Source organism: Salvelinus alpinus, chromosome 32, assembly GCF_045679555.1.
Source record: "Salvelinus alpinus chromosome 32, SLU_Salpinus.1, whole genome shotgun sequence".
Classification (NCBI taxonomy): domain Eukaryota; kingdom Metazoa; phylum Chordata; class Actinopteri; order Salmoniformes; family Salmonidae; genus Salvelinus; species Salvelinus alpinus.
Window position 1 is genome coordinate 14,696,659 of NC_092117.1, and position 18,302 is coordinate 14,714,960.

General features: G+C 47.7%; 2 protein-coding genes across 3 annotated transcripts in view; both read left to right on the forward strand.

Annotated features, from left to right (window-relative positions):
* The first annotated feature begins 2,226 nt into the window (after positions 1–2,226).
* Positions 2,227–18,302, forward strand: part of rasgrp3 (RAS guanyl releasing protein 3 (calcium and DAG-regulated)) — a 55,529-nt gene continuing 39,453 nt past the window's right edge. Inside the window, exon 1 of one of the 2 annotated variants that reach the window (XM_071379986.1) lies at positions 2,227–2,534. The gene's annotated coding sequence lies outside the window, so the exon portion shown is untranslated. The remainder of the gene's footprint in view (positions 2,535–18,302) is intronic. The other variant, XM_071379988.1, reaches the window with a different exon arrangement.
* Positions 14,098–14,817, forward strand: LOC139562176 (uncharacterized). The gene has a single exon (XM_071379571.1). The coding sequence runs from the start codon at positions 14,098–14,100 to the stop codon at positions 14,815–14,817; it is 720 nt and encodes a 239-aa protein (XP_071235672.1).

The window sequence follows — 18,302 nt, forward strand, 5'->3', positions numbered from 1 at the left end:
AATATGAATTGGCCTGACATTATGGTGTCAAGACCCTTCTCTAATCAGAGCAAAATAGAAGAGACGCATGAGTGGCCTCAACTACCAATGACCTCGCTGCTGTTGCATTCTTGTTGCTCACAGATCTTGATCTCAGCACATGCCTCTCACCCCCCACCCTCCCTATTGCCCCATTTTCCAGTGTCCCCTCTGTCATTTTTTCCATTGACACAGACAGTGATAGCGCCACAACACCTCTGATGTCAACACATCGTAGAAGACTTGACTAATCATTTTATTTTCCTGCTGCTGTTCTTAATATAGGCCAACAGCGACATGACAAAAGCTCAGTTGTTGCATCTGGTCATTGTGGACCTGTGTGTTTGTGATTATGGATCTGATCTAACCAATAGAATCTGTATGGCAGAGTAAAGGACACCACAGCCAGTTAGGTAATACATGTTTAGTGTTACTGTTGCCCTCCTCCTGGCTGGCTAGCTACCCAGTGTCACCCAGATGGGGCTTTTCCCACAGTGACAAGGGGCCAGCAGAAACCTTTGACGAGGGACTCAAACGGCATTAAACTCAGCTTAGCACCTCCAGTGTCAGGCTTGACCATACTTTCTGCCGAACAAAAGAGAGCGACCCGGGTGGCAACCGATAATTCACCCTTTTTAAGTCATTTGGAAGAGATGGGCCATTTCCCAATTTGCCTCTCGATCACATCGGAATCCCACCCTGTATGACATGTTTAACTGCAACAGTAAGAGTATTCTGACTTCTACCTTGACCACTGTAGACTACCACTTTAAGAATATTGTGTATTTAATACTTATTCAGATGTATTCTCCAATAGCATGCAAATTCTATGTTTTTTCCGTCACCAAGCCCTTTATCTATGTGGCATCACTTCCTACGTTGCTAAGCCTGTGTTGTTTTGGAGGGCTTGGTTTCTGTTGTGGGTTTGAGATCTTTTCTGGTGTCAGGACCTAGATCGGCTCAGCCAATGGTCAGGGCTGACTTTAACTAGTCACTCCAAGGTCAAAAGTCCAGCTTTCTAGTCCCCTAAGTCATGTCTCACTGGGCAGTCCGCTAAAGAACGAGTGAAGAGAAGAGCCATGTCAGAGGGATAAGTTGTACCAAGTAGTACATGTACTGCATTTAAGTAGTAGCCTTGATTACAGCAACCTTACACTGAGTCTAACATAAGGAGAAGGTAAGAGACAGCTGTTTGCATATGTAAATATGTTTAATAATTTTCTCATGTTTAAATTTGTTGTCATTTAGCAGATGCTCATATCCAGAGCGACTTACAGGAGCAATTATAGTTAAGTGCCTTGCTCAAGGGCACATCAGCAGATTTTTTAAATCTCGTCGGCGGAGGGATTCCAACCAGCGACTTTCTGGATACTGGCTCAAAACTGTTAACCAATAGGCTACCTGCCGCCCTGTTTGTATGCTTGTTATTGGTTTTGATATGTTGCAGTGGAACCCTTCTCTTTGGTCGAATTGCACCGTGTTAGCCACTGACCTGTAGGGCAAGACTATCACAAACAGCTCTCTTCTGTATCAGGGTTAGGCTCGTTAGCTCTGAGAGCCACCTGCAGTAGACAGGTCTTGGTCGCCTTCCCCTGCTCAGACAACCAATGGTTGCGTGCCACATCGTCAACTGTGTCACAGATTGCTATAACATATGATGTGGTTTGCTGATAAGTAAAATACCTATCCAGGCGTTGTAAGATCTGGCAGGTGTCGGCATTGCCTGGGCAGAGGAATGTGCCACTTGTCTGGACTGTACACCTGTTCTCCACCTGTCTCTCCGGTGCTGTACCAGGGCATGGTAAGGGAGAGAAGTACAGTATCTCTTTTGATTTATACAGCTCCTATTTGAACAGAACAGACCCTCTTCTTCCACTTCAGGATTTGTCTTAAATCCATACCACATGTGATTTTCAAGCAGATTTGCGATGAAGGGACGAGAGCTTGGCAGGCGTGTGTGTGCGTGTGCATGCGTGCGTTTGAAAAATATACTTAAACGTGTGAGCGTGTGTACGTGCATGTATGGAGGAATTGTTTTATTGGCTGATAAAACTCTACTCTTGCAGCCAGAACTGCTTCACATAGCTTCAAATGACATTAGAGGAGAGATAGTTGCATCAGCCCCAGAGAGGAGAGTTCTGAGGGAGAGTAGGAGAGAGCACTGATTGTAAGAAAGAGAGCGAGAGGAGAGATTGTGTGAGAGAGCAAAAATAGTGTGCGAGAGAGAGAGTGAGAAGAAGAGAGGGCTCAGAGGCTAGAGAGAGAGGGCAGGCACACAGACGGCTGTGGTCACATGCTCCTCTCCCCTCTCTCTTCAGGCGTGATGTTTTTGTTTAGCCTCTCCAGAGCAGCTGGGAGTGAGAGCCGTTCGCTCGGTCAGAGAGCCCCGCACAGCACACAGTGTTGTCTAAGCATGAGTGGACAGTTCCCCACAGCATGACCAGAGTCGGTACGCAACTACTCCTGTCCCGCTGAGACTAACACTGAGAGGAAACGATACTGAAGAAGAGACCGAGGTAAGAGCAATATGCTAATCAGCAAATTCAGCTGTTCAACTGAGACTGGAGACTATCACATCACCACTGTGTCTGTCGTACTGGGCATATGCACATCATCGACAAATCTCTTTTCACCTGAATGTTGGATGAGACAGGAGTGCGCTGTGCTGTTATTGGAGGATGATTGTTTGAGTGAGAGTAGAATGGGATGTACTGTATATATATATATATGTGTGTGTGTGTGTCTATCCATCTGTCCTGAAGACAGTAAATCTAGCTGGGCACTGTGTCAGCATTCCCGTGGTGTGTGTTTGGAGCGTGACAGATGACATCACAGAGGAGTGGCTCCCTGACAGCCTGTCATCACTCATTGAGATTTATGAAAGGAATTTCATTTATTAAAAGGCAGTACATTTGGGGGTTGTGGGGGGATGTGGCAACTTAGTTGCAGTAATGATGATCACACATCTTGCACACAAGCTGTCCTTGTGTAATCAACATAGAGGATGCTTATATAGTAGGGATGTGCATCTCTCCTTTCATGAACGATTCGATACGCAACTAGATACATTACATTTACATTTAAGTCATTTAGCAGACGCTCTTATCCAGAGCGACTTACAAATTGGTGCATTCACCTTATGATATCCATTGGAACAACCACTTTACAATAGTGCATCTAACTCTTTTAAGGGGGGGGGGGGGGTTAGAAGGATTACTTTATCCTATCCTAGGTATTCCTTAAAGAGGTGGGGTTTCAGGTGTCTCCGGAAGGTGGTGATTGACTAAATTCTACATGAGCTCCGATACAGGAACGATACGTTTTAGTTTGAAACGATTCGGAGCGATTTAGTTTGATTCGGGGAACGATTTGATGCTATTCGATACGATTCAATTAACTTTTTTTGTATGAACACATTCATTTTCCATTTTAATTAAAGTAATATCTGCTGCTGATGGGAGCTCAGGAGCTGGGCCTCTCTGAGCTGGATCTGTCTGAGATGACTTCTCTAAGCTGAGTGGCACTCTTTTAGTGTGTATGTCTGTGTGTCAATTTCAATGGTGTGTGTAGGCACCTGAGCATCTACCACCCCACTATCAGATTAGGGTGGGTGTCAATTTATGCTTTTTGTTCCCCATCTTTTAACTGAAATCACCACCACCTACTGATTAACTTGTCATTTTTGCAGATTTTTTTTTTTGTCCTAGTACTGTCAATATTTATCTTTCGAAATTAGCATGACATTTAGCCAATTAATAAAATGCAACTTTTGATTTTACCCCTGTCTCTAAAGCAAATGGTTTAGACGTTTGGAATTTTATGGAGCGCTTTTCCTGTCCTGACCAGCTTGTAGTCCTAAAACCCGGAAATGAGTTACCTCTGGTTCGTTCAGCCATCCCTACGGGAAAATGAATGGTGAAAGAAAAGGGTTTTGGAATAAACTGTGAAAATATGGTCTGAGGTTAACACAGGCTTAAAATATCTTATACATTTTGTTCTATGAGATAATAGCAGTCAGTTAACATGACCTTTTTGAATTTTGAAGCCTTTATGTGATTTATGTTTTTTATTATTACATAAATTCTTCAAATTTCACAAAAAGTGACGTTAGCTGATTATCTCATAGAAATAAACGTGTAAGATCTCCTAAGCCTGTGTTTGCTACAGACCTTATTTTTGGCATTTATCCAAAAACCCAACAAAAACCTGCATTAATTTTCCTCATAGGCTTTGTCCAGTGAACCATGGCGGAGTTGGTGCCTACAAAAAGACGCCATTACTAATTCTCTCTATGATTGCGACCATACACATCTCTAAAAAATGATTGATGCCCTTTATGAAATTACCCTATTCATGTAAAAATTACCAAATACACTGACTGTTTAAAGCATGTTTAAAGCCTTCTGGATGATAGCGGGGTGAACAGGCAGTGGCTCGGGGTGGTTGTTGTCCTTGATGAACTTTTTGGCCTTCCTGTGACATCGGGTGGTGTAGGTGTCCTGGAGGGCAGGTAGTTTGCCCCCGGTGATGCGTTGTGCAGACCTCACTACCCTCTGGAGAGCCTTACGATTGTGGGCGGAGCAGTTGCCGTATCACCGCCTGGTATGGCAACTGCTCCGTGCATCAAAGCGGGGACCGAGAGACTGAAAAACAGCTTCTATCTCAAGGCCATCAGACTGTTAATTAAACAGCCATCACTAACATTGAGTGGCTGCTGCCAACATACTGACTCATCTCTAGCCAGTTTAATAATGAAACAAATTGTGTAATAAATGTATCACTAGCCACTTTAAACAATGCCACTTTATATAATGTTTACATGCCCTACATTACTCATCTCATATGTATATTCTGTACTCTATACCATCTACTGCATCTTGCCTATGCCGTTCGGCCATCACTCATTCATATATTTTTATGTACATATTCTTATTCATTCCTTTACACTTGTGTGTATAAGGTAGTTGTTGTGAAATTGTTAAGTTAGATATTACTGCATGGTCGGAACTAGAAGCACAAGCATTTCGCTACACTTGCATTAACATCTGCTAACCATGTGTATGTGTCACGTTCCTGACCTTATTTCCTTTGTTTAGTCTTTGTTTAGTTGGTCAGGACGTGAGCTGGGTGGGTATATTCTATGTTATGTGTTTCATTGGTTTAGGGTTGTCTAATTGGCCTGATATGGTTCTCAGAGGCAGGTGTTTTACGTTGTCTCTGATTGGGAACCATATTAAGGTAGGCTGTTCTCACTGTTTGTTTGTGGGTGATTGTTCCTGTTCGTGTGTTATTTGTGTTTTATATATTCTCAAGTTCAGGACTGTAGCGTCGTTGGGTTTCGTTTTGTTTATTGTTTTGTTCGTCTTAAAAGAAGTATTCAAATAAATATGGATACATACCACGCTGCGATTTGGTCCTCCTCTCCTTCAACCAACGACGAGAGTCGTTACAGAATCACCCACCAACCTCGGACCAAGCAGCGTGGTAAGCGGCAGCAGGAGCAGCGATCGCAGGACTTATGGAATTGGGAGGAAATTCTGGACAGCGGAGGACCCTGGGCACAACCGGGAGAATATCGCCGCCCTCGTGAAGAGCTGGAGGCAGCTAAAGCCGAGAGGCGGTGGTATGAGGAGGCAGCACGGAAGCGAGGCTGGAAGCCTGAGAGTCAGCCCCAAATATTTCTTGGGGGGAGGCTAAAAGGGAGTGTGGCGAAGTCAGGTAGGAAACCTGCGCCAACTCCCTGTGCTTACCGTGGAGAGCGAGAGTACGGGCAGACACCGTGTTATGCGGAAGAGCGCACGGTGTCTCCTGTACGTGTGCTTAGCCCGGTGCGGTACATTCCAGCTCCACGTATCGGCCGGGCTAGAGTGGGCATCGAGCCAGGTGCCATGAAGCCGGCTCAAGGTATCTGGTCTCCAGTACGTCTCCTCGGGCCGGTGTACATGGCACCAGCCTTACGCATGGTGTCCCCGGTTCGCCAGCACAGCCCAGTGCGGGCTATTCCACCTCGCCGCACTGGCCTGGCTACGGGGAGCATTAAACCAGGTAAGGTTGGGCAGGCTCGGTGCTTAAGAGCTCCTGTACGCCTTCACGGTCTGGTATATCCGGCGCCACCTCCTCGCCCCAGCCCAGTACCACCAGTGCCTACACCACGCACCAGGCTTCCAGTGCGTCTCCAGAGCCCTGTTCCTCCTCCACGCACTCGCCCTGTGGTGCGTGTCTCCAGCCCGGTACCACCAGTTCCGGCACCACGCACCAAGCCTCCTGTGCGTCTCCAGAGCCCTGTGCGCCCTGTTGCTGCTCCCTGCACTAGCCTTGAGGTGCGTGTCCTTAGCCCGGTACCACCAGTTCCGGCACCACGCACCAGGCCTACTGTGCGCCTCAGCCGGCCAGAGTCTGCCGTCTGCCCAGCGCCGTCTGCGCTGTACGTCTGCCCAGCGCCGCCTGCACTGCCCGTCTGCCCAGCGCCGTCTGAGCTGTCCGTCTGCCCAGCGCCGCCTGCGCTGGCCGTCTGCCCAGCGCCATCTGAGCTGCCCGTCTGTCCTGAGCCTTCAAAGCCGCCCGTCTGTCCTGAGCCTTCAAAGCCGCCCGTCTGTCCTGAGCCTTCAGAGCCGTCAGTCAGGAGCCGCTAGAGCCGTCCGTCAGTCAGGAGCCGCCAGAGCCGTCCGTCAGTCAGGAGCCGCCAGAGCCGCCCGCCAGTCAGGAGCAGCCAGAGCCGCCCGCCAGTCAGGAGCAGCCAGAGCCGCCCGCCAGTCAGGAGGAGCCAGAGCCGTCAGCCAGCCAGGAGCTGTCAGAGCCGTCAATCAGCCAGGACCGGTCAGAGCCGCCAGCCAGCCAGGACCGGTCAGAGCCGCCAGCCTGCCAGGAACTGCCAGAGCCGCCAGCCAGCCAGGAGCTGCCAGAGCCGCCAGCCAGCCAGGAGCTGCCAGAGCTACCTGTCACGCCGGCAATGCCGGAATACCCCCTCAGTCCGGAGCTGCCCTTCAGTCCGGAGCTGCCCTTCAGTCCGGAGCTGCCCTTCAGTCCGGAGCTGCCCTTCAGTCCGGAGCTGCCCTCCAGTCCGGAGCTGCCCTTCAGTCCGGAGCTGCCCCTCAGTCCGTAGCTGCCCCTCAGTCCGTAGCTGCCCCTCAGTCCGGAGCTGCCCCTCAGTCCGGAGCTGCCCCTCAGTCCGGAGCTGCCCCTCAGTCCGGAGCTGCCCCTCTGTCCAGAGGCGTCCATCAGTACAGTGGGGTTATTTTGGAGGGTCGCCATTCTGAGGAGGCCACGGAAGCGGGGATTAACTATTGTGGGGTGGGGGCCACGTCCAGCGCCACGTCCAGCACCGTGGACAGATGCCCACCCAGACCCTCCCCTATAGGTTCAGGTTTTGCGGCCGGAGTCCGCACCTTGGGGGGGTGTGGGGGGGGGGGGTGGTACTGTCACGTTCCTGACCTTACTTCCTTTGTTTAGTCTTTGTTTAGTTGGTCAGGACGTGAGCTGGGTGGGTATATTCTATGTTATGTGTTTCATTGGTTTAGGGTTGTCTAATTGGCCTGATATGGTTCTCAGAGGCAGGTGTTTTACGTTGTCTCTGATTGGGAACCATATTAAGGTAGGCTGTTCTCACTGTTTGTTTGTGGGTGATTGTTCCTGTTCGTGTGTTATTTGTGTTTTATATATTCTCAAGTTCAGGACTGTAGCGTCGTTGGGTTTCGTTTTGTTTATTGTTTTGTTCGTCTTAAAAGAAGTATTCAAATAAATATGGATACATACCACGCTGCGATTTGGTCCTCCTCTCCTTCAACCAACGACGAGAGTCGTTACAGTATGTGACAAATAAAATTTGATTTTGATTTGATAAGTATTTATGTTGAACCTGAACCATCAACATAAAATCTGATTGATTGAATACATTTGGTTATGGTAACAATCAGTAGCGGTGCTAGGGTAAAATCACTGAGCAAGCCAAGCCAGTAAAAAAGCCATATTACAACTTAGGTTGTGATAATTGCATTGTTTGCTCTATAACCCATTCGTTCATACGCCACCGTGATATACAATAAGGCCGCTATTTAAACTTCAACATTTAAAAATCAAATCAACAGCCCTATATTGTGCTTAGTTTAATACACTGAAAACAAACTTAAAGATACCCAAAAAATGTATTCCAATCAATGTTGCTAAATATCATGTGGCTGTCCATGGCACTGATGTGTTGGTGCATGCGCAAGTAAAACACCCTACTTGTAGACTAGTTGAACGCCAATGCCATCCTCCTCTTTTTCATGTTGGCAAACGGTCTATAGCTCTGTCATACAGTACACTTTTAGTTTTTGTTGTCATATGCTACCTAGCTAAAATGCTTGCTAGCTTGAGTTCCTCGCATGGGAAACAATGAACCGGTTAAGTTAGCTAGCTAGCTAGTTAATGTGAGCCTACTAGACTACATCTAGGCTAAATATTGAACTTTAATCGTCTCAGGCCAGCACCACATATTCATTTATGATTTACAGCATTATAATGATTGGCCTGTACAGAGAATTAAGTCAAAACCACAAGTCCAAAATCCCCATCTACATCCATGGCTTAAAAAAGGGACAATTTAGCAAGCTAGCTTGTGCAGGACATCAACACAAGCAGACTGGAAACAGAATCGTTTTTCAGAAAATTACGTTTTACAAAGGAAGGGATTTGATTGGTCTGAAGCCAAATCCAAACTGCCCTCCCTTGGGAGGGTGTTTTGCTGCACCGGGACAACCCACAGTTGTGCTCAGCTCAACGCTGATTGGCTAATTATTATCAAGGCAGGTCAAATGCTTGCTGGCATCAATCAATCAAATGCTACGGCGGCAACATTTTGGTCCAGACAGCATCAGATACATGTGCTACACATATGAGACAGTCGCGCTGTTCCCTCGCTTGGGTGATTTATCCGGTGAGATTCAGCCACTTGCGAATTAATGGAAAATTATGAAAACACAGAGAGGAAAGATACATTTTAAATGTTAATGTATTTATTGGTCAAATATTTGGGGCAGGCTGGCTTTCCCTTGGCATCCATGAATACACCCAACTAGTAACAGTAAACCCAGCAAATTACATTGGCTGTCGCTCAACTATTAAAGCCTATGATTTGACATTGCAACTGTCATTTTACAAGCATCTGAATGCTGAAGTTGCCGAGCAGATGTATGAATAGCCTAGAACAGCGATAGGCCTACCTCTCATTTGTATGAGAGGCTGTCTGTCACGGCCGTCAAAAGGAGGAGACCAAGGTGCAGCGTGGTAAGCATACATATTCCTTTATTTATTATGACGCCGACAATAACAATAAACAATCCAAAACAACCGTGAAGCTAAAGGGCTATGTGCCACAAACAAAGTTAACTTCCCACAAAGACAGGTAGGAAAGGTCAGGGCGTGACAGTACCCCCCCCCCCCCAAAGGTGCGGACTCCGGCCGCAAGACCTGAACCTATAGAGGAGGGTCTGGGTGGGCATCTATCCGCGGTGGTGGCTCACCCCACTTTGGTGGCACCTCTGGTGCGGGGACCCTCGTCGCGGGCCCCGGACTGGGGACCCTCGTAGCTGGCTCCGGACTGGGCACCCTCGTTGCGGGCCCCGGACTGGGCACCCTTGTTGCGGGCCCCGGACTGGGCACCCTCGTTGCGGGCCGCGGACTGAGCACCCTCGTTGCGGGCCCCGGACTGGGCACCCTCGTTGCGGGCCCCGGACTGGGCACTGTCGCTGGAGGCTCCGGACTGGAGACCGTTGCTGGAGGCTCCGGACTGGAGAACGTCGCTGGAGGCTTCGTGCCATGGATCATCACTGGAGGCTTCTTGCCATGGATCATCACTGGAGGCTTCGTGCCATGGATCACCACTGGAGGCTTCTTGCCATGGATCATCACTGGAGTGAGGAGACGTATGGGCAGTCTGGTACGTGGAGCTGCCACAGGGCTCACCAGGCTGGGGAGACATACAGGAGGCCTGGTTCTGGCAGCAGGCACAGGACTCACCAGGCTGGAGAGACATACAGGAGGCTTTGTCCTTGGCAGAGGCCCCGGATACACTGGGCTGTGGAGGGGCACTGGAGGTCTCGAGCTTAGAGCTGGCACAACCCGTTCTGGCTGGATGCTCACCCTAGCCCGGCAGATGCGGGGAGCTGGGATGTAGCGCACCGGGCTGTGAACGCTGTGCGCTCCACCGCATAACACGGTGCCTGACCAGTACGACGCTCGCCACGGTAAGCACGAGGAGTTGGCTCAGGTCTCCAACATGACTCAGCCAATCTCCTCGTGTGCCCCTCGGGCTTCCTTGCTAGCCGTGTTCCCTCGTAACGCTGGGCCCCTTTACCCGCTGCCTCCGTCTTCCTCAATGCTTCCACCTGCTCCCACAGCAGGCGACCCCTTCCGGCCAGGATCTCTTCCCATGTCCAGTCCTCCTTACCACGCTGCTTGGTCCGTTTGTGGTGGGAAGTTCTGTCACGGCCGTTGAATGAAGAGGACCAAGGTGCAGCGTGGTGAGCGTACATATTCCTTTATTTATTATGACGCCGACAAAAACAATAAACAATCCAAAACAACCGTGAAGCTAAAGGGCTATGTGCCACAAACAAAGTTAACCTCCCACAAAGACAGGTGGGGAAAAAGGGCTACCTAAGTATGGTTCTCAATCAGAGACAACGATAGACAGCTGTCCCTGATTGAGAACCCTACCCGGCCAAAACATAGAAATACAAATAATAGAACTAAAGAACATAGAATACCCACCCCAAATCACACCCTGACCAAACCAAATAGAGACATAAAAAGGATCTCTAAGGTCAGGGCGTGACAGTACCCCCCCCCCCCAAAGGTGCCGGCCGCAAGACCTGAACTTATAGGGGTTCTCTAAGGTCAGGGCGTGACACTGTCTCCCGTACTGTGCGGCGTGCACACAATTATCTGACAGTCATACACAGTTACATGCATAAAATACGCATTAATTCTGTCACAACAAACAAGGTATTTTCTGAATGAAACAATATGAGTAAAAACATTAATGATCTGGCGATTCGTACATTTTGAATCGGTTTTGCCATCACTGCAAAGGGTGGGTACTTTGAAGAATCTCAAATATAAAATATATTTTTATTTGTTTAACACTTTTTTGTTTACTACATAATTCCATATGTGTTATTTCATAGTTTTGATGTCTTCACTATTATTCTACAATGTAGAAAATAGTAAAAATAAAGAAAAACCCTTGAATGAGTAGGCGTGTCCAAACTTTTGACTGTCAGGTCCCAGTCAGATAGCAGCCTGGGATAGACAGCCTGTTAATACAACTTTTCAATAATTAACCTTTACTAACAGGTTCTCCTCTCTTCCTTCTCTTCATTTCCTCTCTCGCTCTCTCATCACCACTGCCACTATCTGCTCCACCTGCATCTCCCAACTGATGTTAATTATGGCCAGCACTGCAGGCGACTAAGAGGGAGAGATAAATCACTACCATGGGAGAGTTCTCTCCTCCTCCTAACCCTCCTCCTTTCCCCACCTTTATTTTTCTCTCCTCCCCTGCCCTCTCTCTTACACAAACACAATCCTCTCCTCTCTCTATCTCTCTCTCATTATTATCTCACTCTTTCCCTTTCCCTCCCTCTGAAAGAGAGAGATGTTGCTTGTAAACAGGGCAAGGTGATTGGCTAGTGTACTGTTTGGTTATACAGTACAAATATGACTTGAGATGGCGAAAGACAAGTATAGGGACAAAGTGGAGGAGCAATTTGGCAGATCGGACACAAGGTGTATGTGGCAGGGGCTCTTAACGATCACGGATTACCAAATGAAAGCCAGCCACATCACGGTCACCTACGTCACCATACCAGACGAGTTAAACACCTTTTTCTCAAGATTCGAGCACAATGACCCTGAGCTGCAGAGAGCCCCCGATGACAACGTGGGCTAAACACTCAGTCTCCACTGAGGACGTATGTAAGTCATTCAAACGTGTTAACCCTCACAAGGCTGCCGGCCCAGACGGCATATCTAACCGTGCCCTCAGAGCATTGCAGACCAGCCGGCTGTTGTACTAGGCTAGTCAGTTAAGAACAAATTCTTATTAACAATGACGACCTACCCCGGGCCAAACCCGGACGACGCTGAGCCATTTGTGCGCCGCTCTATGGGATTCCCAATCACAGCTGGATGTAATGTAGTCTGGATTCGAACCAGGGACTGCAGTGATGCATCTTGCCCTGAGATGCAGTGCCTTAGACCGCTGCGCCACTCGGGAGCCCCATGAAGGGCTTCAAGAGGCAAGTCAAAGACCATATCACCTCCTCCCTCCCCGACACACTCGTCGCTCTCCAATTCGCCTACCACCCTGACAGATCCACGGACAACGCAATCGCCGTTGTCCGCAAATGAATGCATATATGAGGATGCTGTTCATCGACTACAGCTCGGCCTTCATTACCATAGTGCCCTATAAGCTCATTACAAAGCTCACAGCCCTGGGCCTGAACTCCTCCCTATGCAACTGGGTCCTGGACTTCCTGACGGCCGCCCCCAGGTGGTGAAGGTAGGCAACATTACCTCCTCGACACTGATCCTCAACAAGGGGACCCCACAAGGGTGCGTCCTCAGTCCCCTCCTGTATTCCCTGTATACCCACGACTGCGTGGCCTCACACAGTACTAACTCCATCATCAAGTTTGCTGACTACACAACAGTAGTAGGCCCCTTACTTTTTTAAATCTTTACTAACGACATGCCACTGGTTTTGAGTAAAGCCAGTGTGTCTATGTATGCGGATGACTCAACACTATACACGTCAGCTACTACAGCGACTGAAATTACTGCAACACTCAACAAAGATCTGCGATTAGTTTCAGAATGGATGTAAAGGAATAAGTTAAGTTAAATATTTCTAAAACTAAAAGCATTGTATTTGGGACAAATCATTCACTAAACCCTAAACCTCAACTAAATCTTTTAATGAATCATGTCAAAACATATTGTCAAAACTGTCATGGTCAAAACATATTGATACAACAGTAGCTAAGTGGGGAGAAGTCTGTCCGTACTAAACCTCCATGCATACCCCACAAGAAATGCCACCAGAGGTCTCTTCACAGTCCCAAAGTCCATAACAGACTATAGGAGGCGCACAGTACTACACAGAGCCATGACTACATGGAACTCTATTCCACATCAACTCACCTTAGGGAACAGCGTGGACTGTGAAGCAACACTAACATAGGCACAGACACATGCATACACACACGATAACATACACACACATGGATTTTGTGTTGTAGATATGTGGCAGTAGAGTAGGGGTCTGAGGGTACACACTCAATGTGTTGTGAAATGTATTGTAATGTTTTTAAAATGGTATCACTGCCTTAATTTTGCCGGACCACAGGAAAAGTAGCTGCTGTCTTGGGAGCCGCTAATGGGGATCCATAATAAATATAAATACAAATCACCAACAACGACGAGACAGCCTACAAGGAAGAGGTAGGCACTCTGACGGCGTGATGCCAGGTAAACAACCCCTCCCTCAACGTTAGCAAAACAAAGGAGTTGATTGTGGATTTCAGGAGAAACCAGGCTGGACACGCCCCCATCCTCATCAACTGAGGCTGCCTGTGGAGACGGTCAATAACTTCAAATTCCTCGGTGCACACATGTCAGAGAAGCTGAAATGGTCTAACCACACAGACACCGTAGTGAAGAAGGCACGACAGCTACTCTTCGGCCATTACCTGAGGGCACTCAGTGTTCTACAGGAGCACAATCAAGACCATACTGTCGCAAGGCTCTTCAGAGGGTGATACGTGCAGCCGAACACACCATTGGGTGCACACTGCCTGCCCTACAGGACACCTACAACACCAGGTGTCGCAGGAAGGCCAAGAACATCACCAGCGACCCCAGCCATCCAAGCCATGCCCTGTTCTCCCTGCTTCAATCACTCAGACACGGGCAGTACAGGAGCATCATGGCAAAAACTGAAAGACTGGCCAATAGTTTCTACCCTCAGACCATCAGACTGCTGAATAGTCACCGCTAGTCAGCTACCTGCTCCCCCTCCCCCCTGCTACTCCCCCTATGGACTCCCCCACCCCCCTCAACTCTCACTTACCTGCTGCTCACCCTATGGACTCCCCCACCCCCCTCAACTCTCACTTACCTGCTGCTCACCCTATGGACTCCCCCACCCCCCTCAACTCTCACTTACCTGCTGTTCCCCCTATGGACTCCCCCACCCCCCTCAACTCTCACTTACCTGCTGCTCACCCTATGGACTCCCCCACCCCCCTCAACTCTCACTTACCTGCTGCTCACCCTATGGACTCCCCCACCCCCCTCAACTCTCACTTACCTGCTGCTCACCCTATGGACTCCCCCACCCCCCTCAACTCTCACTTACCTGCTACTCCCCCTATGGACTCCCTCACCCCCCTCAACTCTCACTTACCTGCTGCTCACCCTATGGAGTCCCCCACCCCCCTCAACTCTCACTTACCTGCTGCTCACCCTATGGAGTCCCCCACCCCCCTCAACTCTCACTTACCTGCTGCTCACCCTATGGACTCCCCCACCCCCCTCAACTCTCACTTACCTGCTGCTCACCCTATGGACTCCCCCACCCCCCTCAACTCTCACTTACCTGTTGCTCCCCCTATGGAGTCCCCCACCCCCCTCAACTCTCACTTACCTGCTGCTCACCCTATGGACATTCTTTCTCCTGCTGCCCCCCCCCCCCCCCCCAACAGACTTTTACTCTGCCCCCACCCCGACGACATTCGTCACTGTTGCAGTTGCTAATATGTATATTATAACTTTTTTCATTACAATATTTATTGTTTTTATTTCACTCAATGGTCAGGCTCCCCTTATGGTCATTCCCCCACATCCCCTAAACAGTCTTTACTCTGCCTCCACCCAAATGGACATGTACAGTTGAAGTCAGAAGTTTACATACACTTAGGTTGAAGTCATTAAAACTTGTTTTTCAACCAGTCCACAAATTTCTTGTTAACAAACTATAGTTTTGGCAAGTCGGTTAGGACATCTACTTTGTGCATGACACAAGTAATTTTTCCAACATTTGTTTACAGACAGATAATTTCACTTATAATTCACTGTATCACAATTCCAGTGGGTCAGAGGTTTACATACACTAAGTTGACTGTGCCTTTAAACAGCTTGGAAAATTCCAAAACATGATGTCATGGCTTTAGAAGCTTATGATAGGCTAATTGACATAATTTGAGTCAATTGGAGGTGTACCTGTGGATGCATTTCAAGGCCTACCTTAAAACTCAGTGCCTCTTTGCTTGACATCATGGGCAAATCAAAAGAAATCAGCCAGACCTACCAAAAAAATGGTAGTCCTCCACAAGTCTGGTTCATTCTTGGGAGCAATTTCCAAATGCCTGAAGGTACCACGTTCATCTGTAAAAACAATAGTACGCAAGTATTAACACCATGGGACCACGCAGCCGTCATACCGCTCAGGAAGGAGATGCTTTCTGTCTCCTAGAGATGAACGTACTTTAGTGTGGAAAGCGCAAATCAATCCCAGAACAACAGCAAAGAACCTTGTGAAGATGCTGGAGGAAACGGGTACAAAAGTATCTATGTCCACAGTAAAACGAGTCCTATATCGACATAACCTGAAAGGCCGCTCAGCAAGGAAGAAGCCACTGCTCCAAAACCGCCATAAAAAAGCCAGACTATGGTTTGTAACTGCACATGGGGACAAAGATTGTACATTTTTGGGAAATGTCCTCTGGTGTGATGAAAAATAAATAAAAAATAGAACTGTTTGGTCATAATGACCATCGTTATGTTTGGAGGAAAAAGGGGGAGGGCTAGCAAGCCGAAGAACACCATCCCAACCGTGAAGCACGGGGGTGGCAGCATCATGTTGTGGGGGTGCTTTGCTGCAGGAGGGACTGGTGCACTTCACAAAATAGATGCCATCATGAGGAGGAAAATTATAGATAGATATATTGAAACAACATCAGTCAGGAAGTTAAAGCTTGTTTGCAAATGGGTCTTCCAAATGGACAATGACCCCAAGCATACTTCCAAAGTTGTGGCAAAATGGCTTAAGGATAACAAAGTCAAGGTATTGGAGTGGCCATCACAAAGCCCTGACCTCAATCCTATTGAAAATTTGTGGGCAGAACTGAAAAAGCGTGTGCGAGCAAGGAGGCCTACAAACCTGACTCAGTTACACCAGCTCTGTCAGGAGGAATGGGCCAAAATTCACCCAACTTATTGTGGGAAGCTTGTGGAAGGCTACCTGAAACATTTGACCCAAGTTAAACAATTTAAAGGCAATGCTACCAAATACTAATTGAGTGTATGTAAACTTCTGACCCACTGGGAATGTGATGAAAGAAATTAAAGCTGAAATAAATAATTATCTCTCTACTATTATTCTCACATTTCACATTCTTAAATAAAGTGGTGATCCTAACTGACCTAAAACAGGGAATTTTTACTAGGATTGAATGTCAAGAATTGTGAAAAACTGAGTTTAAATGTATTTGGCTAAGGTGTATGTAAACTTCCGACTTCAACTGTATTTATTCATCACTGCTACAGTTGTACATAGTTATATTTATATCATTTAAAAAAAAACATTTTCATTATTTTATTTCACTTAGTCCTGCATGTTGGAGCTCAAAGCCTAAGATTTGCACTGTACCCTGCAATCACACCTGCAACCCTGTACATGTGACTATTAAACACTATCTGAATCTCTTTCTCCAGCAAGGCTACACAGATTGTTTTTTGCAGAGCGGCCATGGGCCGGGGCTCTTGTTTCCATTAAACTCTGGGGTTATTTATAGTGTGTGTGTGTGTGTGCCACCGGCCTCACCGCACGTCACTAACACACACACACACACACACACAAATACACACACCAGAGGAGGCTGGTGGGAGTAGCTATAGGAGGACCGGCTCATTGTAATGGAATAAATGGAACGGCGTCAAACGTGTGGTTTCCATGTGTTTGACACCGTTCCATTTATCAATTCCAGCCATTACAATGAACTCGTCCTCATTTTGCTCCTCCCACCAGCCTCCTCGAGTGTGTGTGTGTGTGTGTGTGTGTGTGTGTGTGTGTGTGTGTGTGTGTGTGTGTGTGTGTGTGTGTGTGTGTGTGTGTGTGTGTGTGTGTGTGTGTGTGTGTGTGTGTGTGTGTGTGTGTGTGTGTGTGTGTGTGTGTGTGTGTGGATTGGCAGTGCTCACTTGCTCCACACTTAAAGGGGTGTCTGTGTTTCACTGACTGTGCCGAAAGAGAGTATGATAGAGGGAGAGAACGACCACGTGAAAGACAGGTTTGTGATGGTGAGGGCTCTGTTTTGTGCAGAAGAGGCCAGTTGGGAGCAGTGTAGGTAGTACATTTGAGGCGGTCAGGGGAGTGGTCTGTTACTCTGGAAGGCTGGGTTAAAGGATGTGTGAGTAGTACTATACTTCCTGGACAGTATTAAGAACATGCTATAAGGAATAAGAATGTTAATGCTTAGTAGACAGGTAGCTTGGAGTTGTGGCTTTGCACACTCTCTTTGTACTTGCTGATGTCCAGTTTGACTGGCCTCTGACCTATATACTATTTTACTTTACATTTATCGTTTTATGTGTAATTGTTCAGTCAGACAGGGCTCTTCCACAAACTTTTTTTATTTCAGTTTTCTTCCCTGCTTGTCCATGAATACCACTTGGAAATTAATTGACGCCCGCTAGAGTCCGGGCCCCCCTGGTTGAGAATCCCTTTTCTAGGAGTATGTTTGTGCACGTTCCAGTTCTGCCACCATTTGATTAGAGGAGAAAGGGAGAAATATCCCATCCACTGCCCCCTACCACCACCGCTTTCCTTAATAACAGACGTATGACGTCGGTGTAACAGCAGAAAGCACTTAGCAACCATCAGAGGGTCCATGTGCTGTGCCCCCCCCCCCCCCCCCCCCCCCATGTCCTGATGCCCCACCGCAGACCCCAGCGGCCCATGTGTAAGCGCCTCTGTTTACAGGTAACTGCTCACAACAACTCATGTGGAATAACCAGATTTCCCACAATGCAACATATTCTACTGTATGTCGTCCACCTCCTCTATCTGAGACAATTGTTCTGGATCAGTAAGCAAACTCCCCGTTGCTGGAAGCACATAACTGTTTTGTTTTCTGTTTGTTTGTGAAACGCTCTAAAAATGAGCGAGTTTGAAGCATTGACTTCTATTGACAAGAGGACCAAATACAGAATGAAGACTTGCATGCATGAATCATACCCTTGTA

Coding starts and splice junctions, on each gene's coding strand:
- LOC139562176 (XM_071379571.1), top strand. CDS start 14,098: ATGGACTCCCCCACCCCCCTCAACTCTCACTTACCTGCTGCTCACCCT.